General features: G+C 42.2%; 1 protein-coding gene across 4 annotated transcripts in view; it reads right to left on the bottom strand.

Annotated features, from left to right (window-relative positions):
- Positions 1-27,633, bottom strand: part of LOC124039619 (lethal(3)malignant brain tumor-like protein 4) — a 154,017-nt gene that overhangs the window by 60,370 nt on the left and 66,014 nt on the right. For all 4 annotated transcript variants that reach the window (XR_006839606.1, XM_046355779.1, XM_046355780.1 and 1 more), the window contains exons 15-17: positions 14,346-14,525; positions 12,512-12,658; positions 5,018-5,091 (exon numbers count right to left, since the gene is read on the bottom strand). Coding sequence is in view for 3 of the 4 variants with exons in the window: in XM_046355779.1 (XP_046211735.1) it covers positions 5,018-5,091; positions 12,512-12,658; positions 14,346-14,525 (401 nt within the window). In the remaining variant the exon portion in view is untranslated. The remainder of the gene's footprint in view (positions 1-5,017; positions 5,092-12,511; positions 12,659-14,345; positions 14,526-27,633) is intronic.

The raw sequence follows: 27,633 nt of genomic DNA, 5'->3' as shown, positions 1-27,633 counted from the left end.
GGGGGCTGTGCTTTGGCAAAGTGGGTGGGGTTATATCCTTCCTGTTTGGCCCTGTCCGGGGTGTCCTCGGATGGGGCCACAGTGTCTCCTGACCCCTCCTGTCTCAGCCTCCAGTATTTATGCTGCAGTAGTTTATGTGTCGGGGGGCTAGGGTCAGTTTGTTTATCTGGAGTACTTCTCCTGTCCTATTCGGTGTCCTGTGTAAATCTAAGTGTGCGTTCTCTAATTCTCTCCTTCTCTCTTTCTTTCTCTCTCTCGGAGGACCTGAGCCCTAGAACCATGCCCCAGGACTACCTGACATGATGACTCCTTGCTGTCCCCAGTCCACCTGGCCATGCTGCTGCTCCAGTTTCAACTGGCCTGGGCCCTAGGACCATGTCCCAGGACTACCTGACATGAGGACTCCTTGCTGTCCCCAGTCCACCTGGCCATGCTCCTGCTCCAGTTTCAACTGTTCTGCCTTACTATTATTCAACCATGCTGGTCATTTATGAACATTTGAACATCTTGGCCACGTTCTGTTATAATCTCCACCCGGCACAGCCAGAAGAGGACTGGCCACCCCACATATGCTCTCTCTAATTCTCTCTTTCTTTCTCTCTCTCGGAGGACCTGAGCCCTAGGACCGTGCCCCAGGACTACCTGACATGATGGCTCCTTGCTGTCCCCAGTCCACCTGACTGTGCTGCTGCTCCAGTTTCAACTGTTCTGCCTTATTATTATTTGACCATGCTGGTCATTCATGAACATTTGAACATCTTGGTCATGTTCTGTTATAATCTCTACCCGGCACAGCCAGAAGAGGACTGGCCACCCCACATAGCCCGGTTCCTCTCTAGGTTTCTTCCTAGGTTTTGGCCTTTCTAGGGAGTTTTTCCTAGCCACCGTGCTTTTACACCTGCATTGTTTGCTGTTTGGGGTTTTAGGCTGGGTTTCTGTACAGCACTTTGAGATATCAGCTGATGTACGAAGGGCTATATAAATAAATTTGATTTGATTTGATTTGATTTGTACAGATGAATGTGGTACCTTTTTTGTTCTTTTGGAAATTGCTCCCAAGGATGAACCAGACCTTTTTTTCCTGAGGTCTTGGCTGTTTTCTTTTAATTTTCCCATGATTTCAAGAGAAGAGGCACTGAGTTTGAAGCTAGGCCTTGAAATACATTCACAGGTACACCTCCAATTGACTGAAATTATTTCAATCAGCCTATCAGAAGCTTCTAAAGGCATGACATCATGTTCTGAAATTTTCCAAGCTGTTTAACGGCATAGTCAACTTAGAGTATCTAAACTTCTGACCCACTGGAATTGTGATACAGTGAATTATAAGTGAAATAATCTGTCTGTAAACAATTGTTGGGAAAACGACTTGTCATGCGCAAATTAGATGTCCTATCCGACTTGCCAAAACTATACTTTGTTAAAAAAGAAATTTGTGGATATATACAGTGGGGCAAAAAAGTATTTAGTCAGCCACCAATTGTGCAAGTTCTCCCACTTAAAAAGATGAGGCCTGTAATTTTCATCATAGGTACACTTCAACTATGACAGATAAAATGAGAAAAAAAATCCAGAAAATCACATTGTAGGATTTTTAATGAATTTATTTGCAAATTATGGTGGAAAATAAGTATTTGGTCAATAACAAAAGTTTATCTCAATACTTTTAATATACCCTTTGTTGGCAATGACAGAAGTCAAATGTTTTCTGTAAGTCTTCACAAGGTTTTCACACACTGTTGCTGGTATTTTGGCCCATTCCTCCATGCAGATCTCCTCTAGAGCAGTGATGTTCTGGGGCTGTTGCTGGACAACACAGACTTTCAACTCCCTCCAAAGATTTTCTATGGGGTTGAGATCTGGAGACTGGCTAGACTACTCCAGGACCTTGAAATGCTTCTTACGAAGCCACTCCTTCGTTGCCCGGGCGGTGTGTTTGGGATCATTGTCATGCTGAAAGACCCAGCTACATTTCATCTTCAATGCCCTTGCTGATGGAAGGAGGTTTTCACTCAAAATCTCACGATACATGGCCCCATTCATTCTTTCCTTTACAAGTCCTGGTCCCTGTGCAGAAAAACAGCCCCAAAGCATGATGTTTCCACCCCCATGCTTCACAGTAGGTATGGTGTTCTTTGGATGAAACTCTGCATTCTTTGTCCTCCAAACACGACGAGTTGAGTTTTTACCAAAATGTTCTATTTTGGTTTCATCTGACCATATGACATTCTCCCAATCTTTTTCTGGATCATCCAAATGCTCTCTAGCAAACTTCAGACGGGCATGTACATGTACTGGCTTAAGCAGGGGGACACGTCTGGCACTGCAGCATTCGAGTCCCTGGCGGCATAGTGTGTTACTGATGGTAGGCTTTGTTACATTGGTCCCAGCTCTCTGCAGGTCATTCACTAGGTCCCCCCGTGTGGTTCTGGGATTTTTTGCTCACCGTTCTTGTAATAATTTTGACCCCACAGGGTGAGATCTTGCGTGGAGCCCCAGATCGAGGGAGATTATCAGTGGTCTTGTATGTCTTACATTTCCTAATAATTGCTCCCACAGTTGATTTCTTCAAACCAAGCTGCTTACCTATTGCAGATTTAGTCTTCCCAGCCTGGTGCAGGTCTACAATTTTGTTTCTGGTGTCCTTTGACAGCTCTTTGGTCTTGGCCATAGTGGAGTTTGGAGTGTGACTGTTTGAGGTTGTGGACAGGTGTCTTTTATACTGATAACAAGTTCAAACTGGTGCCATTAAACAGATAACGAGTGGAGGTCAGAGGAGCCTCTGAAAGAAGAAGTTACAGGTCTGTGAGAGCCAGAAATCTTGCTTGTTTGTAGGTGACCAAATACTTATTTTCCACCATAATTTGCAAATAAATTCATTAAAAATCCTACAATGTGATTTTCTGGATTTTTTTCTTCTCATTTTGTCTGTCATAGTTGAAGTGTACCTATGATAACGAACTTGCACAATTGGTGGCTGACTGAATACTTTTTTGCCCCACTGTATATATGAACGCAAGTCATGAGTCAAGATCTTCAATGGATATTATTGCAATCAGATCACTCACTAACACAATCATTCAGTACATTAACATAATTAACATTGTTCATAGAAATGGATTGTCATGACACTCAGAAGTGTATTCAACTCTATGACAGTTATGAATGAATCAAGACCAGAATATGATTATCTGCTAGTGTGGGACAAGAAATGTAAACTACAGCTCAGTAATGAACATTGGAGTACCACTTATACTATAGTTAAAGAATTTGTGTAACTACCATGTAAACTCATAGTGAGTAATAACTATATGCTATAGCAACAATATTTGTTATAACTACAAAAAAAGTCCAGTTTGAAAAGTATGCTGTAGCCAAGGCCATGGGTGGACTATCTCTTCCTGTACCAGGAAGATAGAGGAGAGGATGGAGGAGAGGAAAGAAGAAGAGAGGTAAGGAGAGAGAAGACAAGGGATAGAAAAGAGGTGAATCTCTCTCTCTCTCATCTGTCCCTTTCAGAAGGGATTTCAGCTGTAAAGGAGTCCAAGGGTGGGGTGACCCGACAAGTCTCTTCTGATCACTTGCCATCCCACAGTTACCGAAAAAGTCCCACAATACAAAGGAGGAAAGAATGACAAGAATGGACATTCCTGCATGGAGTGAGAAGAAAAAGATTGAGTGTTCAGTTTAATTTCTCATTGTGTGGTGTTCTCTAACTATCTTATCACATTGCCGGTACAGAATGTACTGAATGAAATCCAGGTCCCAGAATCATCCTTCACAGTAGAGTACGGATCAGTTTGGTTAGTTCGTTGAGGCAGCAAAGAACAAACTCATGGCAGAAGCAATTGGGTCCCTGTGGCCTGGAGGTAAGGTGAGTGTGGTTGGTTTGTGTGCACAAGTATGTGTTTGGGTATGTGTGTGTGGTGTGTGTGTGGCCTGCCTGACTGGCTACTCCGGCTGTAGCAGTAATGCATTCTGTCGTCACAACTAGAGCTCTTTCACCTCCTCTTATCGTCCTCACGGAGTTGGAAGAGCTGTCGTCGAGGGTAGTGGAGCTAAAATTTGTTATTTCACTCCGATACACAGCCGGTGAAATGCACTCGGCCTGAAAGGATACGAAACAGGGCTCCTTCGACTACGTTGTCTCTTTTTCCTTGGGAGAAACTGACAGCTTAACGGAAAAAATACACGCACACACACACACTCCCTGTGCCCCCCCCACCTCTCGCCTGCTGACTGGGCCAGGTTGCCATGGAAACCACCCACCAAATCATAGCAATCAATGCAGCTATCCGAATAGATAGAGGAATCTAGATGTTATTGGGCCTCGCTAATGTAGTAAAAAGAAAAACTAAACTAAAAGATCTGTGTTTTTCCCCTCTAGGTTTTGAACCAGTCTCAAAACTCCATTACACCTGTGCTCACTGAAATCAAAATGAGTGACTGCGAGGCCAGGTGATCCAGTGACTTAGGACTAATACATCCTTGCTACTTGAAAACGCCCAATTTCACAGAGAAATCACCCCAGTAGCAACCGTGATTGACATCAATTACCTCAGGTGAAATTGGGTATCCAACTCTCCAGTGATTGCTCACTCACACAACCAGCCATCTTTGTGGAGAGTAACTACCTGTCAGATGCTAAGCAGCCGGCAAGCCACTTACACAATTTAAAAATAAAAACCTGTCACTAGCTGAATAGCTTTGGGTGAGGAGACTCGACTATAAAAGGGCATTACAGTGTCATCATTAGTGAGTGTTTAGTGGTCTCTCTCTCTCTCATGGAAAAACAACTAAAAAGGTGCCACAGGAACATAGGTCTATGCTCTCGTTGCCTTGAGTCACTTGGGGTGCCGGCTGCCAGAAGGTACGGGGGGAAATGACTGGAGGTAATGTAGTATCTCCAGGACATACCACACTCCAAAGAGCAAGCAGAGCGAGGGAAAGCATCCAGGATGTCAATAATACCATTAACGACAACCTTTGAACCATCTACCCCAGCTGTTTCCATTACCTGTGATCATGCTATTCAAGTCAATCTCTTCCTCCTCCTCTTTGACTCGCAGATATTTTGTTGACTGGGAGAGCCTGAGGAGATAAAGAAAGACAGAGAGAGAGAAAGATGATCTTACAGCGAGAAAGCGATTCACTATTGGGGCTAGAAGATTACCAAGCAAACAAGCCTTGAGGTGGAACTGCTTTTAAGTCCTAACAGAGCGAATATAAACCTGAGATGGCATACATAAAATCTATAAATCGTCATGGTATAAAAATATATCCTATTATAAAGCACACATACGTATCTACTTTATAGCATTCACATCATTGCACCACCTTACAAACTGCTGTACATCGATGTGCTCTTGGCAGAGAAAAACACCAGTGCTGAGGATACAGTAATGATAGCTCTATGGATAGTGGTTATGATAGCATGTCCACAGTGCTTGGGTGCTAGCTGAAAGGGGGACTGTGATGCAGTTTGGCAGGTCAGTCTCTCTTGACAGTAAAGAAGACTGTAGGAGAAACACCATAGAGCCACACCTGATGCAGGTCTTTCCCATGAAGGTAAAACAACAGATTTTACAACTTATAAAGGCTTTATATAGCATACATAAAACACTTCATAAGCACTACAAAGGCTTGATAAATCATCTATAAGTGTATCCAATACTTTATAAATGGTGTATAAAGGATGACATCCATTACCACTGTAGGGTGATTTGCCAAACGTGACATAAAATACTATGTATTCTTGTACACCATTTATAGAGAATGACATACGATTATAGATGATTTGTGAAGCATTTAAGTAGGGCTTATGAAGCCTATATAAGTTGCACCTCATTTAAAGTGGGACTGTGTTCTCTATGAGAAATCAATCAATCAAACATTATTTGTAGAGTAACATCTCTTACAGGGGATGCATTTCAAAGTGCTTAACAAATAAAATAATAAAAAAGGTGAGAAATATAAAACCCCAAAACATATTCTAAATGACCTGGACCAGGTGTCTATGGGGACAAACTACAGCAGTGCACAATACTTTGACAATGCAGATTTTTTTTATTTTATGGCTATGGTAATATGGATGGCTACAGAATTCTTCTTGTAATAACTGCGAGACATCTTCTAGTACATGCTTAGAAGCAATGAAATGAATGCATGTCCCGAATATGCCTGGGGGAACAATTGAGCTCAGGGGGGCGCATTAGAGTAGCATAACTGGAAAGGACATGGCTATATACATACATTAAATTGACTTAAATGGGAATGTATGTTCAACAGAAGTAATTCTACGGCAGCACAACTTTGAATGCGTCTCCTCCAAAGGCATAAGACCTATCTGCACCCATTTGGGAGAAGTCATCTCATTGTTATGTTCTATCAGAAAGGGATTTAAAGGAGACTACAGTGAGCCTCTGCCCTTCCCCCTGGATGATGCTACCTCTACAGGAATATATTGACAGAGGTCTAAGCAGTCAGAGACCATACCTGAATCTGCACAATGCAAATCCCATCCACAGATACGGAAATGCTAGGCCCTACCGTTAAAGAGAATATAGTGACTGATGATGAGGGGAACAAGAACAGTTAGAATTCTATCTACTATGTAAACATGTGGCGAGATGCTATCTGTCATGATTATTGTATGTACAGTTGAAGTCGGAAGTTTACATACACCTTAGCCAAATACATTTAAACTCAATTTTTCACAATTCCTGACATTTAATCCTAGTAAAAATTCCCTGTCTTAGGTCAGTTAGGATCACCACTTTATTTTAAAAATGTGAAATATCAGAATAATAGTAGAGAGAATTATTTATTTAAACTTTTATTTCTTTCATCACAGTCCCAGTGGGTCAGAAGCTTACATACATTACATTACTGTTTGGTAGCATTGCCTTTAAATTGTTTAACTTGGGTCAAACATTTTCGGTAGCCTTCCACAAGCTTCCCACGACAAGGTGGGTGAATTTTGGCCATTCCTCCTGACAGAGCTGGTGTAACTGAGTCAGGTTTGTAGGCCTCCTTGCTCGCACACGCATTTTCAGTTCTGCTCAAAAAATTCTCTATAGGATTGAGGTCAGGGCTTTGTGATGGCCACTCCAATACCTCGACTCTGTTGTCCTTACGCCATTTTGCCACAACTTTGGAATTATGCTTGGGGTCATTGTCCATTTGGAAGACCCATTTGTGACCAAGTTTTAACTTCCTGACTGATGTCTTGAGATGTTGCTTCAATATATCCACATAATGTTCCTGCCTCATGATGCCATCTATTTTGTGAAGTGCACCAGTCCCCCCTGCAGCAAAGTACCCCAACAACATGATGCTGCCAGCCCCCGTGCTTCACGGTTAGGATGGTGTTCTTCAGCTTGCAAGCATCCCCCTTTTCCTCCAAACATAACGATGGTCATTTTGGCCAAACAGTTCTATTTTTGTTTCATCAGACGAGAGGACATTTCTCCATAAAGCACAATCTTTGTCCCCATTTACAGTTCCAAACCGTAGTCTGGCTTTTTTATGGCAGGTTTGGAGCAGTGGCTTCTTTCTTGCTGAGCGGCCTTTCAGGTTATGCCGATATAGGACTCGTTTTACTGTGGATATAGATTTTATTTAACCAGGTAGGCTAGTTGAGAAGAAGTTCTCATTTACAACTGCGACCTGGCCAAGATAAAGCAAAGCAGTGCAACACAGAGTTACACATGGAATAAACAAACAAACATACAGTCAATAATACAATAGAAAAAGTCTATATACAGTGTGTGCAAATGAGGTAGGATAAAGGAGGTAAAGGCAATAAATAGGCCATAGTGATGAAATAATTACAATATAGCAATTAAACACTGGAGTGATAGATGTGCAGAAGATGAATGTGCAAGTAGAGATACTGGGGTGCAAAGGAGCAAAATAAATAAATAACAGTATGGGGATTATGTAGTTGGATGGGCTATTTACAGATGGGCTATGTACAGGTGCAATGATCTGTGAGCTGGTCTGACAGCTGGTGATTAAAGTTAGTGAGGGAGATATGAGTCTCCAGCTTCAGAGATTTTTGGATTTCGTTCCAGTCATTGACAGCAGAGATCTGGAAGGAAAGGCGGCCAAAGCAGGAATTGGCTTTGGAGGTGACCAGTGAAATATACCTGTTAGAGTGTGTGCTACGTGTGGTGCTGCTATGGTGACCAGTGCTATACTTTTGTACCCGTTTCCTCCAGCATCTTCATAAGGTTCTTTGCTGTTGTTCTGGGATTGATTTGCACTTTTCGCACCAAAGTACATTCATCTCTAGGAGACAGAACGAGTCTCCTTCCTGAGAGGTATGACGGCTACATGGTTCCATGGTGTTTATACTTGTGTACTAATGTTTGTACAGATGAACATGATACCTTCAGGCATTTGGAAATTGCTCTCAAGGATGAACCAGACTTGCGGAGGTTTACAATTTTTCTGATTTCTTTTGATTTTCCCATGATGTCAAGTAAAGAGGTCCTGAGTTTGAAGGCAGGCCTTGAAATGCATCCACAGGTACACCTCCAATTGACTCAAATGATATCAATTAGCCTATCTAAAGCCATGACATCATGTTCTGGAATTTTCCAAGCTGTTTAAAGGCACAGTCAACTTAGTGTATGTAAACTTCTGACCCACTGGAATTGTGATACAGTGAATTATAAGTGAAAAAGTCTGTCTGTAAACAATTGTTGGAAAAATGACTTGTGTCATGCACAAAGTAGATGTCCTATCCGACTTGCCAAAACTATAGTTTGTTTAGAAGACATTTGTGGAGTGGTTGAAAAACAAGTTAATGACTCCAACCTAAGTGTATGTAAACTTCCAACTTCAACTGGATATCATTTGTTAAATGTTATTTTGTTGAGTACAAGGAAAATAGGAATTGTGTTTACTAGTGTCTTGTAAGCCCTTGTGGACTGGGCACCGGTAGGTGTATGACACTTAAATAAATAATATCAATAAAAAATAAAAACATTTAAATAGAAAAAATGTCCAGTCAAACATTTCCAGCACAAACTATTAAGAACCAGTGAAAAGATACACTTTTAATTCAGACTACAGTAACTTCCCATCCTGCATTAGCTATAGCTAACTCTTCTATCATTGTCAATGGGAAGTACGGGATTTACAGATTCAATAATCCAGTGATATAGTGAAAATGAAAAAAACAAAAGGCCATATTTATTATGTTATTATAGACTTTAGAGTCTACAGCTACAGCACAGGTCTACTTCAGACCATGACACTACATACATTGTGTAAAGTGAAAGCCATGCTTTTGAATTGATTGTGACAGTGAATAGGAGATAAATAAATTGAGACACTAAAGGAAGTTCCCATGGAAAAGTCCTGACAGTATTTCCAAGACTGGCCACAGACAGAAATAACCTTGAGGATCAGCCAAGTTGAAGCCAAAGCTATCTCAGAGGACTACGTTGTTGATGTTTCATAATACACAAACCAGCTCAAAGAGTATCAAGTTCATTATTTCAAAACTCTCAAGGGGTCTTGTCTCCCCGGTTGAAAGTCGAGCCGACAAACATTGAATGATTAATGAGTCTCAACTTCTCAACGTCAACAGTGAAGAGGCGACTCCGGGATGCTGGCCTTCTAGGCAGAGTTGCAAAGAAAAAGCCATATCTTAGACTGGCCAATAAAAAGAAAATATTAAGATGGACAAAAGAACACAGACACTGGACAGATGAACTCTGCCTAGAAGGCCAGCATCCCGGAGTCGCCTCTTCACTGTTGACGTTGAGACTGGTGTTTTGCAGGTATATTTAATGAAGCTGCCAGTTGAGGACTTGTGAGGCGTCTGTTTCTCAAACTAGACACTAATGTACTTGTCCTCTTGCTCAGTTGTGCACCGAGGTCTCCCACTCATTCTATTCTGGTTAGGGCCAGTTTGCGCTGTTCTGTTCAATTTCTCACATGGAATAGCCTTCATTTCACAGAACAAGAGTAGATTGACGAGTCTCAGAAGAAAGTGCTTTGTTTCTGGACATTTTGAGCCTGAACCCACAAACGCTGATGCTCCAGATACTCAACTAGTCTAAAGAAGGCCAGTTTTATTGCTTCTTTAAATCAGCACAACAGTTTTCAGCTGTGCTAACATAATTGCAAAAGGGTTTTCTAATGATCAATTAGCCTTTTAAAATGATACTTGGATTAGCTAACACTGGAACACAGGAGTGATGGTTGCTGATAATGGGCCTCTGTACGCTTATGTAGATATTCCATTAAAAAATAATTTCCAGCAACAATAGTCATTTACAACGATAACAAAGTCCACACTATTTCTGATCAATTTGATGTTATTTTAATGGACTTTTTTTGTTGCTTTTCTTTCAAAAACAAGGACATTTTTAAGTGACCCCAAACTTTTGAATGGTAGTGTACATCTCTGCTGCATTGCTGCACTCAAACAATGGACTAGAGAATAAGGCAATACTGGGTTTTATTTTCACTGCATCGAGGGAGGCATGCCAGATCAGGAAATATTGATACAAATACCTTATATAACAAGCTCCAATGTATTTTGGTAAAATATAGCCAAATCAACCACGATGGTTATGTCAGGTAACTGTTCCTAATTTTAGGCTTGTGACACTTTTTATTTTCATTTTTTATATAACAGCAGCCTTACATAATGTTCAAGGCATGCGGTAAATGTTTCACAGGTTTTAATAATCAGCTCCTCGTCGTAAACGTACACACAGGAGAACCTGGCTAGAGCGGGCCGTATGAGGGAAAACAAATTCAATCACACTGGGATGTAGGGTTTTCTAATCTGCTCGCTCTATACGGCATTACTGTACACACACACACACTCTGTCTCTCTCTCCTTCTCTCTCTGCCCCCGTCTCTCCTTCTCTCCCGTCTCTCTCAACCGTCTGTCAACCATCTCTTCCCCTCTCAACCGTCTCTTCTTCTCCCTCTCTTTCTCAGGAGCCATCTGCGACAGTATGGCTCTTTAATGACAGAGCATTTGTATTTCCATGAGCTTTGGACGGGTGGGTGTGTGGGTCGTTGACAGTATGGTGACAGGGAAGTGAAATCACAGTGGCTGAGTTATGATAGGGGTTAAAACACAATTTGAACGGATCTGTAGCCATTTTATGGCTGAAGTAGTGATAAATCAGACTGTGGCTATAAATATTTTGTGGCAGTATTTGGTTTGACTTGAATCGATACAGTAGAGATCTGTTCTTTTTAAATAGCTTTTGTGGGCTTAGGGAGATTGGGGGTTCAATTGAAACAATCCAGCGTTATGGGTGAGAGTGTGTGTGTAAACTCCTGCCTCGTGTCTCTGATCTGCACTGCATCTCAGTGCTCTAAACACAGTAACCACAGAGACAGACAGAGCGAGCGTGGCCCATGGACGGTTCTGGATCAGTGCCCTTGCATTAACACCATGTCAACCCGACCGAGAGGAACCCCAGGGGGGCCTCGCTAAGAGCCGGGTGGCAGAGCAAGCGCCTGTCTCAAAACGCCCTGTTAGAGAGTACAGAGAGTTGTGACGGTGACACAGAGCTCTGAGACGCTGAGAGAGGAAATGCAGGTGGTGCTATATGAAGAGATGACTATCACTTTTATAAATTATTGACAGAACAGGAAATTGGATTTGGAGGTGAAACCAATTCACAAAAAGTAAGATTCGGAAATCTCTATCTCAGAAATTTCTATGACAAGATGGCTGCCGTTTGGAAAATGTACAGTACAAATGACCAGGTCCTGGTTTCCCAAAAACATCTAAAGGTTCAAGTTTATTTTTAAAACCATTGAACCTTAAGATGCTTAAGATGCAGGCCCTGACCTTCTGAACTACTGCTAACTATTTTAAAACAAAAAGAAAGCATGCTGATTTCATTTAAAGAAATTGAGATCAGCAATGAGCTTCTCTCACTCAAAAACACATCACCTGCCACACGTATCCTAACAGCATGGTCAACAAATGCTATTGTATGGTTCACCAGAGAAACCGGTTTAATCTGAAGATGCAGAGTGGTGAAACACTAGCCAAAGATTTGCATTACCCACATCCACACAATTACAGGTCATATTATGGCAGCAGGTAGCCAAGTACTTAAGAGTGTTCGGCCAGTAACTGACCATGTAAAACAACACTTTTCACTGCACCTATCCGGTGTAAGGGACAATAAAACATATTTTTTCTATTCTCCCAGCATGGTGGTGATAGTAAGTAGGGAGATAGGAAGGCCAAGAGTGTGCAAAAGCTGTCATCAAGGCAAAGGCTGGCTACTTTGGATACTACATGATTCCATATGTGTTATTTCATAGTTTATGGCTTCACTATTATTCTACAATGTTGAAAATAGTAAAAGTAAAGAAAAACTCTTGAATGAGTAGGTGTTCTAAAACTTTAGACCGGTAGTGTGTGTCTGTCTTTCGGAGGGGTTGGGTTAAAAGCGGAAGTCACATTTCGGTTGGACCTTGTGTACAATTTACAAATAAAGTCATTTTATCCTACCTGCTGGGTAGGCTTCTCTTCCCCAGAGAAAGGAGCTTCTGTCCCTGAGCTGTGGCTGGTTCCTCCCTTGGCTCTCTCTTCACCAGGGGGTTGGCTGGGGGTCGTCCTCTTAGACGACCAGCCTCCTCATACCCTGACAACATAGCCCTGAGAGCGACGGGGAGAGAGAGAGGAAGGGAGAGAAAGAGAGGGAGCGAGGGAGGGAGTGCGAGAGAGAGGGGAAGGAGAGATTGAGTAAAGGGAGAGATTGAGTGAGGGAGGATAAAAATGAGAGAGAAAGAGAGCAAAAGGTAGAAACAGATAGAAAGATAGGGTGAGGGGCAGGGGGAGAGAGGATAAAAGGGAGAGGTTAAGAGTGAGAGAGAAAAGGCATTGAACAGAGATGGTTACCACAGAGAATCAGGACACCCATTTAATATCCCATCCGAAAGAGGGTATCCTACACAGGGCAAAGTCCCCAATCACTGCCCTGGGAAATTGAGATGTGTTTCTTTATCAGGGGAAAGAGTGCCTCCTACTGGCCCTCCAACATCAATTCCAGCAACATATGGTCACCCATCCAGGGACCGACCAGGACCTACACTGCTTAGCTTCAATGGCAAGCCAGTAGTGGGATGTACGGTGGTAAACATACTTTATCAGCAGTACAGTCCAATAAAATACTGTTTTAGATGCTGTAAGAAAACTATCTAGACACCCCTGACAGGTAGAAGGTATTTTTTTACATTTTATTTAACCTTTATTTAACTAGGCAAGTCAGTTAAGAACAAATTATTATTTACAATGACGGCCATAGGTCATAGTTCATTGTAATACATGCATTTGCGTGTGCTTTGTTACTACCTGCCCAGACCAAAGATATATCTTGAAAGAAATATTTTCATGTACTGTAAGTGATCAATAGTCCCTTACACAAATACTGACCTCGAACAAAACCTTTTCAGTATTTATTTATGAGTAGAGTACGGCCTACTCTAGCAGACTTCTTGGCAGGCTTCTGAAATCAACCTTCGGCAATGGCACAGCAAAGATTTATTAATAGAACAACGTACGATTACATCCGACACATTAAAGACTCCTCTGGCGGGAATTTAAAAAGTTGATAATCAAGTTAGTTTTATATTAAAACCGTTCATCACAGCTCGGCTCCCGCTCCGCTATTACACTTGACAAGCTTCCGACTGTAAACTCTGGCAGCCAGCCATCCACAGCCCAGCCAGGCCTAGACAAATAGAGCAAGCCCACTGCAATAGTAGAAAATCCTTCTGAGCAGTGCGTAAGTTAAGCCGATCGGCAGTGCTGAGTCGGCGTTTAACCCAACGCTTCTGATTCGAAACGCTTCCGATTCTGCTGAGGACATTGTGAAAAAAATACAATTCGCCACCCTTAAAAACTTCTCTGCCGAGGAGCCAACGGCACGTCATCCGCCTCGTCTCAGACTCCAATACTGTAGCCTTGGAAAAATGTAAATTTGCAGAGAGTAGTGTGCAGTCCTCTTATGACAGCTGTAATTGTTCTAGTTTGGAACAGTGTCAGGGCCTCTCAGCTGAAAGTGAAACAGAGGTTCAATGACATTGGGATTGCATTTAGCCAAGCCTCCTCTCCATCCAAGGCTGCAGGTCCAATTCAAAATATCTGTTGGGTGGCCACACTGACAATGTTTAAATAATTGGAAATTGCATTATTCCTTTCTTCACTCCCTGATCTGACATGTCTGGATGGGTAAAATCTATGAAGTTGAACCTTTGCTCTTACCTATCCAATCATTTTAGATCAGTGAGGATGGAAACAGAGCCAGCTGGCCATCTTGACACATCATCACAACGACACCCACCTGGTTTCCATGGGAGTGTCCTGGGGCGTGGCTTCCTCCTGTTCGTCGGCAGTGCACAGCCTCTTGGTCTTCTGGACAAAGTGCACAGGGACAAAGGTGATCAGCTTTTCGCCGCCCAGACGGTCAGGCAGCACGGCCTCCTTCTTCATGTTGATGTCGGAGTAGGGACAGCCGAAGGCACTGTGGAGAAATTAAAGAAAATGAGGGGGAGGGGTGAGAAAGAGGAATAGGGATGGAGAGAGAGAGAGAGAGAGAGAGAGAGAGAGAGCCAAAGAGAGAGACCAAAGAAAGAAGCAGACAGATTGAAAGATTGAGCCAGTAAGAGAAGAAAAAGCATGATTGAGAAAGAAAGAGAAAATAAATGGTGCTAGACCTGGCTGTTAAAACATACACTTCTCATCCGGCCAGTCCATGCAGCAGCAGCAGGACATGTTTGTGTGTGTGAGAGTTCATTTGGCCCGGCATGTCACAGCGCATCAGTCAAACCATCCCTTCAAAATTACCATGTGGAGAAAGTCACAGTGTGAATCTGGCCACAATGTGTTGCTGAGGTCCGGTCAACCAGAAACAGTAAAGAGTAGAGACACATTGCTATTGTGCTCAAAGCAATTAATTATATACATCTCTAGGCTTTGCTGAGCCAGAGCACTTTTCCTGCAGCAAACCACTGTTTTAGAAATCTCTCTCACTCTCACAAAACAACGGGACAAACCTTGAAATAAACAAGAAATATTCATTACCAACTTCAATGAAGAGGCCCAAAAAAACATGATGAAGGAATGAGAAGATTAGGCAAATGAAGTGTGAAATGGAGTAAAAGAGAGAGCAAGAGAAATGCTTGGTGGTGCTTTTCTTGTCTCACACACAAAAACACACAGATGATAGATTGCATGAGTAATACCTCAAAAATACTGCCCTTATAAACACAGAGGCATACAGGACACTGTTACCTATCCACACAGGCCCGAGGGGACACGCACCCCCATCCGCAGAGTGTATTTTTTAATAAATAAAAAAAATGTTAGGGGTTGGATCAGCTTTAATATTGTGGATTGATTGTTGCTTCCATCAACGTAATTATCTGCATCATTTCCAATCCCCAGTATATTTTTGGGGTATATATCTACACACATACAAACCACATACACAGAAATACATAAATACATAAAAATACATTTGAAGTCAGAAGTTTACATACACCTTAGCCAAATACATTTAAACTGTGTTTAAATGTTTTTCACAATTCCTGACATTTAATCCTAGTAAAGATTCCCTGTTTCAAGTCAGTTAGGATCACCTCTTTATTTTCAGAATGTGAAATGTCAGTATAATAGTAGAGAATGATATATTTCAGCTTTTATTTCTTTCATCACATTCCCAGTGGGTCAGAAGTTCACATACACTCAATTAGTATTTGGTAGTATTGCAATTAAATTGTTTCTTGGGTCAAACGTTTCGAGTAGCCTTCCACAAGCTTCCCACAATAAGTTTGGCCCATTCATCCTGACAGATCTGGTGTATCTGAGTCAGGTTTGTAGGCTTCCTTGCTCACACACGCATTTTCAGTTCTGCCCATACATTTTCTATAGGATTGAGGTCAGGGCTTTGTGACGGCCACTCCAATACCTTGACTTTGTCCTTAAGCCATTTTGCCACAACTTTGGAAGTATGCTTGGGGTCATTGTCCATTTGGAAGACCCATTTGTGACCAAGCTTTAACTTCCTGACTGATGCCTTGAGATGTTGCTTCAATATATCCACATAAACGTTCCTGCCTCATGATGCCATCTATTTTGTGAAATGCACCAGTCCCTCCTGCAGCATAGCACCCCCACAACATGATGCTACCACCCCTATGCTTCACGGTTGGGATGGTGTTCTTCGGCTTGCAAGCCTCCCCTTTTTCCTCCAAACATAACAATGGTCATTTTGGCCAAACAGTTCTATTTTTGACATTTCTCCAAAAAGTACGATCTTTGTCCCCATGAGCAGTTGCAAACCATAGTCAAGCTTTTTTATGGCGGTTTTGGAGCAGTGGCTTTTTCCTTGCTGAGCAGCCTTTCAGGTTATGTCGAAATAGGACTCGTTTTACTGTGGATATTGATACTTTTGTACCGGTTTCCCCCTGCACCTTCACAAGGTCCTTTGCTGTTGTTCTGGGATTGATTTGCACCTTTCGCACCCAAAATACATTAATCTCTAGGAGACAGAACGCGTCTCCTGCCTGAGCTTCAGTCTTGACTGATTTATTTTGATTTTCTCATGATGTCAAGCAAAGAGGCACTGAGTTTGAAGGTAGGCCTTGAAATACATCCACAGGAACACCTCCAATTGACTCAAATTATGTCAATTAGCCTATCAGAAGCTTCTAAAACCATGACATCATTTTCTGGAATTTTCCAAGCTGTTTAAAGGCACAGTCAACTTAGTATATGTAAACTTGTGATACAGTATGAAATAATCTGTCTGCAAACAATTGTTGGTAAAATTACTTGTCATGCACAAAGTAGATGTCCTAACAGACTTGCCAAAACTATAGTTTGTTAACAAGACATTTGTGGAGTGGATAAAAAATTAGTTAATGACACAATTAGGTTGGAATGTAAACTTCCAACTTCAACTGTACACACAATTTTTTTTTAAATATACCTTTATTATTCCCTGTAAACCCTACCCCCCCTCCCCCAATTGGAGTAAACTAATAAACAATAACACTTAGGCTTCTACCTTCAGTTTATACAAACTATACACATTTTACAGACAATCTATTTTACAATAGTTATATTTAGTTCATTTTTAGTCCTGTCCTTCCTCTATTTCTGATGTCCATCTGATTTCTATTTGTAACTGTGCTATTTCACAAAAGTTCTGAACCTATATACATTTCACAGACCTCGTATGTTTTACATTTGTTACCTTGTTGTTATTAGTCCCACCTTTCAGCTCCATTAAACCCCTCCCATCTATCTCTTAACACCTTCCATTTTGGATTTCTATTTGCCATATATTTTTCAACTGTGCTGTGATGCTTCACAAAAGTACTGAATCTATCTATTCTCATAGTTTCTAAAGATTGTAAATTAAAGATAAACATGTTTGCTAAAATAATTATATTATTGATTGATTGACTATGACTTTTCAAATCACTCAGTAGTGCTATTTGCAGCGTTAGTTCTAGGTAAATGTTGCAATTCTTCAGCCATTCCTGAACCTCTAACCAAAAAAAGGTACATATGGACAGTACCAAAATAAATGATCTATCGACTCTGCCTCCTCGCAGCAAAATATGCAGAGCTGAGAAGATTGGATCCCCATATATAACATTCTATTGGTAGAAAGAATTGTATAATAATTAACATTTCTTTAAAAGAAAACATGAAACATCAGCGTACAATGACACCTTAGTTTTTAATCCATGGACTTTTAATATTATTTTTGGATCTAATTTTAACAGCTAACATTCCGATGGCAATAATAAATAGAAACGTTGTTGACAGTTTAAAACTTTCTGAGATGTAGCCATTATTTAATATTTTACACCTAGGGTTACTATACATAACTTTAACCCATTTTATAAGAGATTCTCCTAAATTGAAACATTCCAGGCATTTATATATAAACTCCAGTCGTACTTTATCAAAAGTCTTTTCAAAGTCAGCTACGAAAACCAGGCCTGGTTTCCCCGATATTTCATAGTATTCTATTTCCAGTACTTGTCTTATATTATCTCCAATGTATCGTCCATGTAAAAAAAACAGTCTGATTAGAATGAATAATAACATTTTAATTCTATGCACCAAGCATTTAGCTAGAATTTTTGCATCACAACACTGAAGTGTAAGAGGCCTCAATTTTTTTCAATGGACTGGATCTTTATATATACACCACTTGGATCTTGTTTCAGTAATAATGAAATCAGACCTTGTTGTGTGTCCGATAATCCAGCGTTTATATAAGAGTGGCTAAAACATGGTCCTCTGGTATACTTCCACTGGTATGCCAACCAGCCCTGGAGTTTTCCCAGACTTAAAGGCTTTAATTCCATCAAGAAGTTCCTCCTCTGTAATTTGGCCTTCATGAGTCTTTCTGTACAGATGTTAATTTTACATTATTAATAGGGTAAAAGTCCATACAATTAGCTGAGGTTAGTGGAGATGGAGGAGACTGAAATGAAAACATATTCTTAAAGTACTTTACCTCCTCTTTCAAAATATTGGTCAGTGAATCATGAGTGACTCCATCATTTGTAACAAGTTTCAGTAAAAAAAAAAAAAAAAAAAAATTGGTAGCATATCTATGTTGAAAATTAAAAAAGAATTTGGTGCATTTTCCTCCATTTCGTTTTGTTTTTCCTCCAACTTACTCTGAGTCTTTATGGTACAGTTTTTATTGCCATCTGTCTGTTCTGTTAGTCCTTCAATTTCCTTTGATAATATGGACTCTAATCTGCAGAATTAGATGGCTCTATTTCTTTAAACTTGAGTCTATAGTTATCTCTTAAGGCCTCGGCTAACAGAGTGCGTGTATATATTTACAGATACAGTTTTGTATTTGCATTTATTAAGGATCCCCATTAGCTGCTGCCAAGGCAGGAGCTACTCTTCCTGGTGTCCAGCAATATTAAGTTAGTTATATACAATTTAAAATAATAAATGTCATAACATTTTTCACAAAACATTAAGTGTGTTCGCTTAGGCCATCACTCTACTACCACCACTTATCTACAATACAAAATCCATGTGTATGTGTGTAGAGTGTGTGTCTTATCATGTGTATGTGTGTCTGTGCCTGTGTGTGTGTGTCTCTTCTCAGTCCCTGCTGTTCCAAAAGGTGTATCTTTATCTGTTTTTTAAATCTGATTCTACTGCTTGCATCAGTTACCTGATGTGGAAGAAAGTTCCATGTAGCCATGGCTCTATGTAGTACTGTGCGCCTCCCATTGTCTGTTCTTGACTTGGGGATTGTGAAGACACCTTTGGTGGCATGTATTGTGGGGTATGCATGTGTGTCCGAGCTGTGTGCTAGTAATTTAAAAACAGACACCTGGGTGCATTCAGCATTTCAAAACTTCTTACAGAAACAAGTAGTGATGAAGTCAGTCTCTCCTTCACTTTGAGCCATGAGAAATATGCATGCATATAAGCTCTCTGTGTCCATTTGAAAATTACAGGGCTGCATCGCTGGCCCTTAGAGGTCCCTCTTTGTGGCACCTGACCACACGACTGAACAGTAGTCCAGGTGCAACAAAACTAGAGCCTGTAGGACCTGTCTTGTTAACCTCTTACTCCTACCCTCTACTTTTTCGAACATTCTGTTAAAAATCGCGCAACATTTCAGCGCCCTGCTGCTCATGCCAGGAATATAGTATATGCATATGATTAGTATGTGTGGATAGAAAACACTCAGACGTTTATATAAACTGGTTAAATCACTGCTGTGACTATAACAGAACGTGCGTTTCATCGAAAAGTGCAGGAAAATCTGATCACTGAAAATGGAAATAAATATCCATGCGCCACTTCCAGGAATTGTTCAAGAAGAACCAAATTAAATGAGGCCGAGGTTGCAGTACCTACAGCTTCCACACGATGTCTAGAGTCTTGTCATTTGCTTCGGCTTTGATTCTTGGTCAAACCGAATCAAGGGAACCGATTCCCTCCGGTCTCCGACCGGATGTTTTGGTTGAGAAATATCCGGACATTTTTTCCAGGCGGACACCTATAGAATTTACATCGCCTCCTGATGAATTTTATCGCTTATTAACGTGTACTAATACCTAAAGTTGCATTACAAAAGTATTTTGAAGTGTTTTCTGAAAGTTTATCGTCGACTTTTTTAATTTAAAAAAATGACGTTACGTTATGAAACGCTATTTTTTTCCGTTTATCACACAGTCTTCATAGATCGATATCTAGGCTATATATGGACCGATTTGATCGGAAAAAAAGACCCAATAGTGATTATGGGACATCTAGGAGTGCCAACAAAGAAGATGGTCAAAGGTAATGAATGTTTTATATTTTATTTGTGCGGTTTGTGTAGCGACGACTATGCTAATTATTTTGTTTACGTCCCCTGCGGGTCTTTTCTTTTTTTCTGAACCGTCTCAGTGCAGCTCCTTCCAATAGGGCGCTTTCCCTTTAATTCCCAATTAAATAGCCAGCATCAGCTGCGCAAAAGTGGGGTTGTGATGGAGACGTTAATGAGGATGTGTTCAACCCTCAGTTCCCGAAGCTTCTCTATTCCGTTGTTTTGTTGCCGTTAAACGTGTGTTTTGGAGCCTAAGAGAGTTTACCCAGGATCGGATCCACTCTTTGCGTCCGTGGACTACACCTCTCCGTGGCCTTTCTCTGCTGGAGATCTATTGGCGGATTGGATTGTCTGACTGACCGACTGACTACCACATTTTTGTATACGGTATTTCATTTGTTTGGATGTGATGTATACTGTGATTTATGTAGTTAGTTGTAGTTGAGGACTTAATTAAGAGTTGATCCGCTTTAAAGTTCTGTGGTAAAGTAATTGTTATATTGATTGTATGTTTAATACTGGGTTTACGCTACACGGAATGAACGGACAAACATTGCGTGACAAAAGTCACTTGAGTTCACTGAACTCCTTTACCGGGCTGGACTCTTTTTAGGCCCGAGGTACAGGAAATTTCTGGAGGAACCAGAACTCATTGTGTTATATTATATGTGTGCGTAATCCTTGATGTTGTTAATACAACCCACGCAAAAGAATATAGTTGTTTTGGAAGTTCTTTCCAATGTTTTAAGGGTTTTTGAAAAGTTTATTTCCATCGTGACTTTTACATGAGTCCTTTGTATTGGTGTAGACTTGACGGACCAGATGGGACTCATTCCCACCCAAACTAAAAGGAGAAACCAATGTTTTCTCTGGTAGGCACAACCTACCTGGCACCCCTATAAATAATAACCTCAAGTCGAAACCGTTACATAAAAAATGGCACCCCAGATGGGACAGCTCAACATTGAGAACTAACCAAAGCAAATATTTTGTGTGGAATTAAAACAATGGATTCACCCCAAGATAATGTGCTCATCCATGTCATACCTGTCAATGGGAATACACATGGACATTCTGACCATCAAGCTGACAATACAAATCATAATGTGAATGGAGATAATGGAGTTGATTTGGGCCAGAGCCATGGGAATCTGAATGCTCGGTCTGGACCACAGGCCACAGGAGGTCTAACCAGTTACTCACTTATTGAGATGGATCTGTGTGGAAGTACTGAGCTAGTCCTCCCTCTGACACCCAACCTTCCTCCATTGTCTGGTTTATCTCCAGAGGTTGTATTCTTACAACTTCAAGGTGACATCCTTGATATTCGTCGGACTCAACAACATCTCCAAACTCTTATCCACAATAAATTAAAATGTCTGAGGGAAGAGCAACAACAGAGTGCCATGGAATTCAGAAACTCAATGAACACTCTAACCCACATGCTGACAGAGCTCAGTGAGAGTGGAAGACGGGAAATTACTGGTGCCATGGACAGGCAGTTTGACTACCAACGAAACCAACTCACTGCCACTCTCCAATGGCGCCTGCAACATCACCACACTGAGGTCCTCAAGGACGTTAATTCATCAGTTTTTTATCCCATGGTTAACACTGTAGGCCACTTGCAGACAGAACTCTCTAATTGTGTTAAAATGTTGGATGACGTGTCTGTCGACATGGCCTCCATTAGGCACAACTCCTTACACAGAGTTTCTCTGGTGTCCACTTCTGTTCAGACCACTGAGGGCCAAGCTGGCACCTCTGAACAGCCAAGACAAGGCCATGCTACAGCCACCCCTTGCAGGATGCAATCCACCATGCATCCTGGTGTTCATTTTCATGGTCCGATAACTCCCTCCCCCTCTACTTCCTCAATCCCTCCTAGCTCGTTTGTTCATGGTGATTTGAGTATACGTCATGTAGGGGTGATGCCCATTAAATTGCAATTTCCCACCTTTGGGAAAAAAGATGACAGTCCTGATCCGCTAATGTATCTTGAAAGATGTCGTGACTTTCTTGCCCTCAATCCCCTGGCTGACGAAGAACTCCTTGCCACATTGAGGAATGTGTTGCATGGGACAGCTCGAGACTGGTGGGATGTGGCACGTCTCACCACTACCTCCTGGGCTGACTTTGAGGCAAAGGTTTCCTCTGCATTTCTGTCTGAGGACTACACAGATGAATTGGTGGACAGAGTCAGAAATCGAGTACAAAGAGAGAAAGAGAGTATCCATGACTTTGCATACGGTTACCACTCCCTGTGCAGAAGGTGGAAACCTGGCATTGAGGAGGAAGAGGTCATTAAATTGATCTTGAAGAACATCAACCCACTACTAGCCAGTCAACTCCGAGAACGAGTCACCACTGTCGATGGACTGGTTCACTTGGGACAGCAGTTTGAAAAGGACAGAGAATGCCAACAGCAATATGACCAGAGAAAGAAACAGACACCCAAACAGTTACCCAAGACAGACCATCAACAACAGCCAGAGTCTCTAGCCAAGACCCCTCTCATGTTCTGTTGGAGATGTAGCCAAAAGGGACATTCTTCAGCTACATGTCCAAGACCATATCAAGTAAACCCTTCCAGAAAGCACAAATCACAACAGGCCAACACATCTAACTCTCTTCGCAGCAATGACCATCCTTCTCTGGGTGCTTTAACAAGAGCTGAAATCCCAAGAGTCACTGCCTACACCCCCCCATCGACATCCCTTTCCTTTCAGTTAATACCGCACCAATCAGAAGCTACAAAGTTACATGATTGGGGTTCAAATGTGGCAGTCTTCTCTGCCATTGCTCCGGTACCACTAACCCTCGATAATCCTTCTGACGATCTCCTTTTAGAGGCTGTGAGAAGAGCTCAGCTGGAACAGCCAGAGGAGTTAAGGCTGTTGGAACAGCTGCAGAATAATGCTGATGTATGTACTTCAAAGCTGGGACGCACCAGGCTCCTGAAGCACAAAATATTCCTTACACAGGAAATGCGATCAAGCAAAAGCCATATCGTTTGTCCCCAGCGAAGCTAATCATCCAAAAGGGACTCATTAATGATATGTTAACACAAGATATAATAGAACGTTCCTCCTCTCCCTGGGCTGCTCCTGTTGTCCTCATCCCAAAAAAGACTGGTGGTCTTAGATTTTGTGTGGACTATAGGAAGACCAACAATATTTCCCAGACTGATGCCTATCCTCTTCCCACCATCCATGAGATCCTGGAGTCATTGTCTGGCGCTGTTGTGTTCACTACCGTTGACCTCAATAGTGGTTATTGGCAGGTTGAGATGGACCAGGAAAGCAAGGACAAGACTGCTTTTGTCTGTGCTGAGGGCTTGTTTTCCTTTAAGGTGATGCCCTTTGGATTAAAGAATGCCCCTGCCACTTTCCAAAGACTCATGGAGATTGCGTTAGGTGAGCTCAAAGGGAAGATCTGTTTCGTCTACCTGGATGATATAATTATCTAATCTCAGAACAGAGAAAGACACTTTCAAGATCTTCAAGCAGCGTTGGACAAGCTAAGAGAAGCTGGTCTGACCTTAAATATGAAGAGCAACTTCTGCCAAACCTCCCTGAAGTTCCTTGGCCATATTGTGTCTTTCGACGGCATTCACGTGGATCCTGAAAAGACAAAGGCTGTACAAGACTTCCCTGTGCCAACCACACTCAAGGCCCTTCAACGGTTCCTTGGTATGGCTGGATGGTACCATCGGTTTGTGTCAAATTTCTCCCAGGTGGCAGAACCCCTCAACGCGTTGAAGCGAAAAGGAGCGAAATTCCAATGGACGGCAGAGTGCCAGACCTCCTTTGAAACCCTGAAAGGACACCTCGTCACACCTCCCATTTTAGGTCATCCCAACTTTGATTGCCCTTTTGTTGTTTACACTGATGCAAGTGATGTTGGACTTGGTGCTGTCCTAGTCCAACAGACTGGACTTGGCACTGAAGAAGTGCTAGCGTTCGCCAGTCGGACATTGAATGGAGCAGAACGGAACTACTCCACAACCGACTAAGAGTGCCTTGCAGTTGTCTGGGCTTTGGAAAAGTGGAGGTACTACCTGGAGGGAAGACACTTCACTGTGGTCACTGACCATTCCTCCCTTGTGTGGGTGTTCAAGACCAACAAACCAACTACCAGATTCATAAGATGGGCTCTACGGTTGCAAGAGTTCACCTTTGCAGTGGAATACAGGAAAGGAAAACACAACACTGTTCCAGATGCCTTGTCCAGAGCTCCTGCTTGTGATAACGGTGGCCCTCATCTTACATGTGCTACTGTCCTGTCAAGCAGTCGAGACTCTCCCAAAACGGACTTTCCCATCTCTGATGAGGCCATATGGAAAGCCCAACAGGATGATCCAGAAGTACAGGCTTTGTACCAGACTATCCTGGAAGATGGAGAAAAGATGGTCAACCCTACCACAAAGCTGACCATCATTGAAGATAAAGTCTACCGAGTTGTACAACTACCTCACAGAACACTCTACCAAATGTACATACCTTAAACTCTACGCCTTCAACTGCTTCAACATTTCCATGAAGACCCATTAGCTGGTCATTTGGGCAGGTTCAAAACCTACAAGCGGTTGCAAGCATTACTGTACTGGCCACATCTGAGCATGGATGTGAAGTCACACATCCGAAACTGTCAGGTTTGTCAAATGTACAAACCAGAAGGTAGAAAGCCTGCTGGCAAGTTGCAGCAAACGGTGGTTACCCGACCTTGGGAAATGTTAGGAGTGGATTTGATGGGTCCATTTCCTAGAAGCTCCAATCAGAATGTGTACATGCTTGTTTTTGTTGATTATTATTCAAAGTGGGTGGAACTCTTTTCCCTGCGTCAGGCCACAGCAAGGACCGTCTCTAACATCCTTACGAAAGAGATCCTGACTCGCTGGGGAGTGCCTGATTACATCCTGTCTGATCGAGGTTCCCAATTTGTCTCTGATCTCTTTGAGGAGACCTGCCAAAGATGGAACCTGAGACAGAAGTTCACCCACAGACCAATCTCACTGAGAGAGTAAATCGAACCTTGAAGACAATGATTGCTTCCTATGTAGGGACCCAGCACAAACACTGGGACAAGCACCTTCACGAGTTTCGATTTACCCTGAATTCTGCTGTGCAAGAGTCCACTGGAGTCACACCTGCAGAGCTGAACCTATGTCGTCCTCTCCGAGGACCCTTGGATATGGTGCTACAGCCCCAGCAGCTTACTCCAGACGCTGCTTGCTATGACCAGGTAGGCCATCTCCATGACTTGAGAGCTCTTGTCTCAAAGAACATGATCCAGGCTCGACTCAAGCAGAAGAGAAATTATGATAAGAACAGACGAGACATGCAGTTCCAGCTTCGTGATCGGGTGTGGCTTCGCTCTCATCCTTACTCGAAAGCTGAACAATTCTTCTTGGCCAAGCTCGCTCCTAAATGGCAAGGACCATATAGGATTGTGGAGCAGATGGGCCCTTTGAACTACCGAGTGGTGAAAGAGGACACAGATGAAGATATGCGCATTGTCCATGTCTCACGCCTTAAGGCCTGTTACCCCTCGGCTGAGGAATTGGAGGCGATTGAGCGCCGCAAGGTCCTGGATATCTTTGAAGAGGAAAGTGAGGAGACTTTTCTCGGATTCCCAGACCCAGAAGTCTCACACCTTAAGGCCTGTGACCCCTCAGCTGAGGAGCGTGAGCTCCAAAAAGTCACAAATATTTTTGTAGAGGAAGCGATGAGGAGACCTTTCTCGGTTTCCCCGACCAAGATGTGCCTTCCAGGGCAATGGTCGGCTTTTTCCAGGGGAGGGGGTGTGTGACGGCCCTGAATTTTTCTGAACCGTCTCAGTGCAGCTCCTTCCAATAGGGCGCTTTCCCTTTAATTCCCAATTAAATAGCCAGCATCAGCAGCGCGAAAGTGGGGTTGTGTTGGAGACGTGAATGAGGATGTGTTCAACCCTCAGTTCCCGAAGCTTCTCTATTCCGTTGTTTTGTTGCCGTTAAACGTGTGTTTTGGAGCCTAAGAGAGTTTACCCAGGATCGGATCCACTCTTTGTGTCCGTGGACTACACCTCTCCGTGGCCTTTCTCCGCTGGAGATCTATTGGCGGATTGGATTGTCTGACTGACCGACTGACTACCACATTTTTGTATACGGTATTTCATTTGTTTGGATGTGATGTATACTGTGATTTATGTAGTTAGTTGTAGTTGAGGACTTAATTAAGAGTTGATCCGCTTTAAAGTTCTGTGGTAAAGTAATTGTTATATTGATTGTATGTTTAATACTGGGTTTACGCTACACGGAATGAACGGACAAACATTGCGTGACAAAAGTCACTTGAGTTCACTGAACTCCTTTACCGGGCTGGACTCTTTTTAGGCCCGAGGTACAGGACATTTCTGGAGGAACCAGAACTCATTGTGTTATATTATATGTGTGCGTAATCCTTGATGTTGTTAATACAACCCACGCAAAAGAATATAGTTGTTTTGGAAGTTCTTTCCAATGTTTTAAGGGTTTATGAAAAGTTTATTTCCATCCTGACTTTTACATGAGTCCTTTGTATTGGTGTAGACTTGACGGACCAGATGGGACTCATTCCCACCCAAACTAAAAGGAGAAACCAATGTTTTCTCTGGTAGGCACAACCTACCTGGCACCCCTATAAATAATAACCTCAAGTCAAAACCTCAAGTAAAAACCATTACAATGCTATCAGATAATAGCTTCTCATGCTTTCGCCGAAAAGCATTTTAAAAATCTGACTTGTTGCCTGGATTCACAATGAGTGTAGCTTTAATTCAATACCCTGCATGTGTATTTTAATGAACGTTTGAGTTTTAACTAATACTATTAGCATTTAGCGTAGTGCATTTGCATTTCCAGATCTCTAGATGGGACGCCTGCGTGCCAGGTAGGAGCAAGAGGTTAAAACCTCTCTCGGGTACGTGGGATGGTAGCGTCCCACCTGACCAACATCCAGTGACATTGCAGAGCGCCAAATTCAAAAACAGAAATACTGATTATAAAAATTCAGAAAACATACAGGTAAGTGTTTTTTTGTGTTTAAAAAAAAGGTACCCCCTTTTTTCTCCCCAATTTCGTGGTGTCCAATTGTTAGTAGCTACTATCTTGTCTCATCGCTACAACTCCCGTACAGGCTTGGGAGAGACGAAGGTTGAAAGTCATGAGTCCTCCGATACACAACCCAACCAAGCCTCACGGCTTCTTAACACAGCGCGCATCCAACCCGGAAGCCAGCTG

This window comes from Oncorhynchus gorbuscha, linkage group LG07 (genome assembly GCF_021184085.1).
Source record: "Oncorhynchus gorbuscha isolate QuinsamMale2020 ecotype Even-year linkage group LG07, OgorEven_v1.0, whole genome shotgun sequence".
NCBI classification, from domain to species: Eukaryota; Metazoa; Chordata; class Actinopteri; order Salmoniformes; family Salmonidae; genus Oncorhynchus; species Oncorhynchus gorbuscha.
Note: the sequence above shows the minus strand (reverse complement) of the source record. Positions and strands in the feature narration are given on the sequence as shown.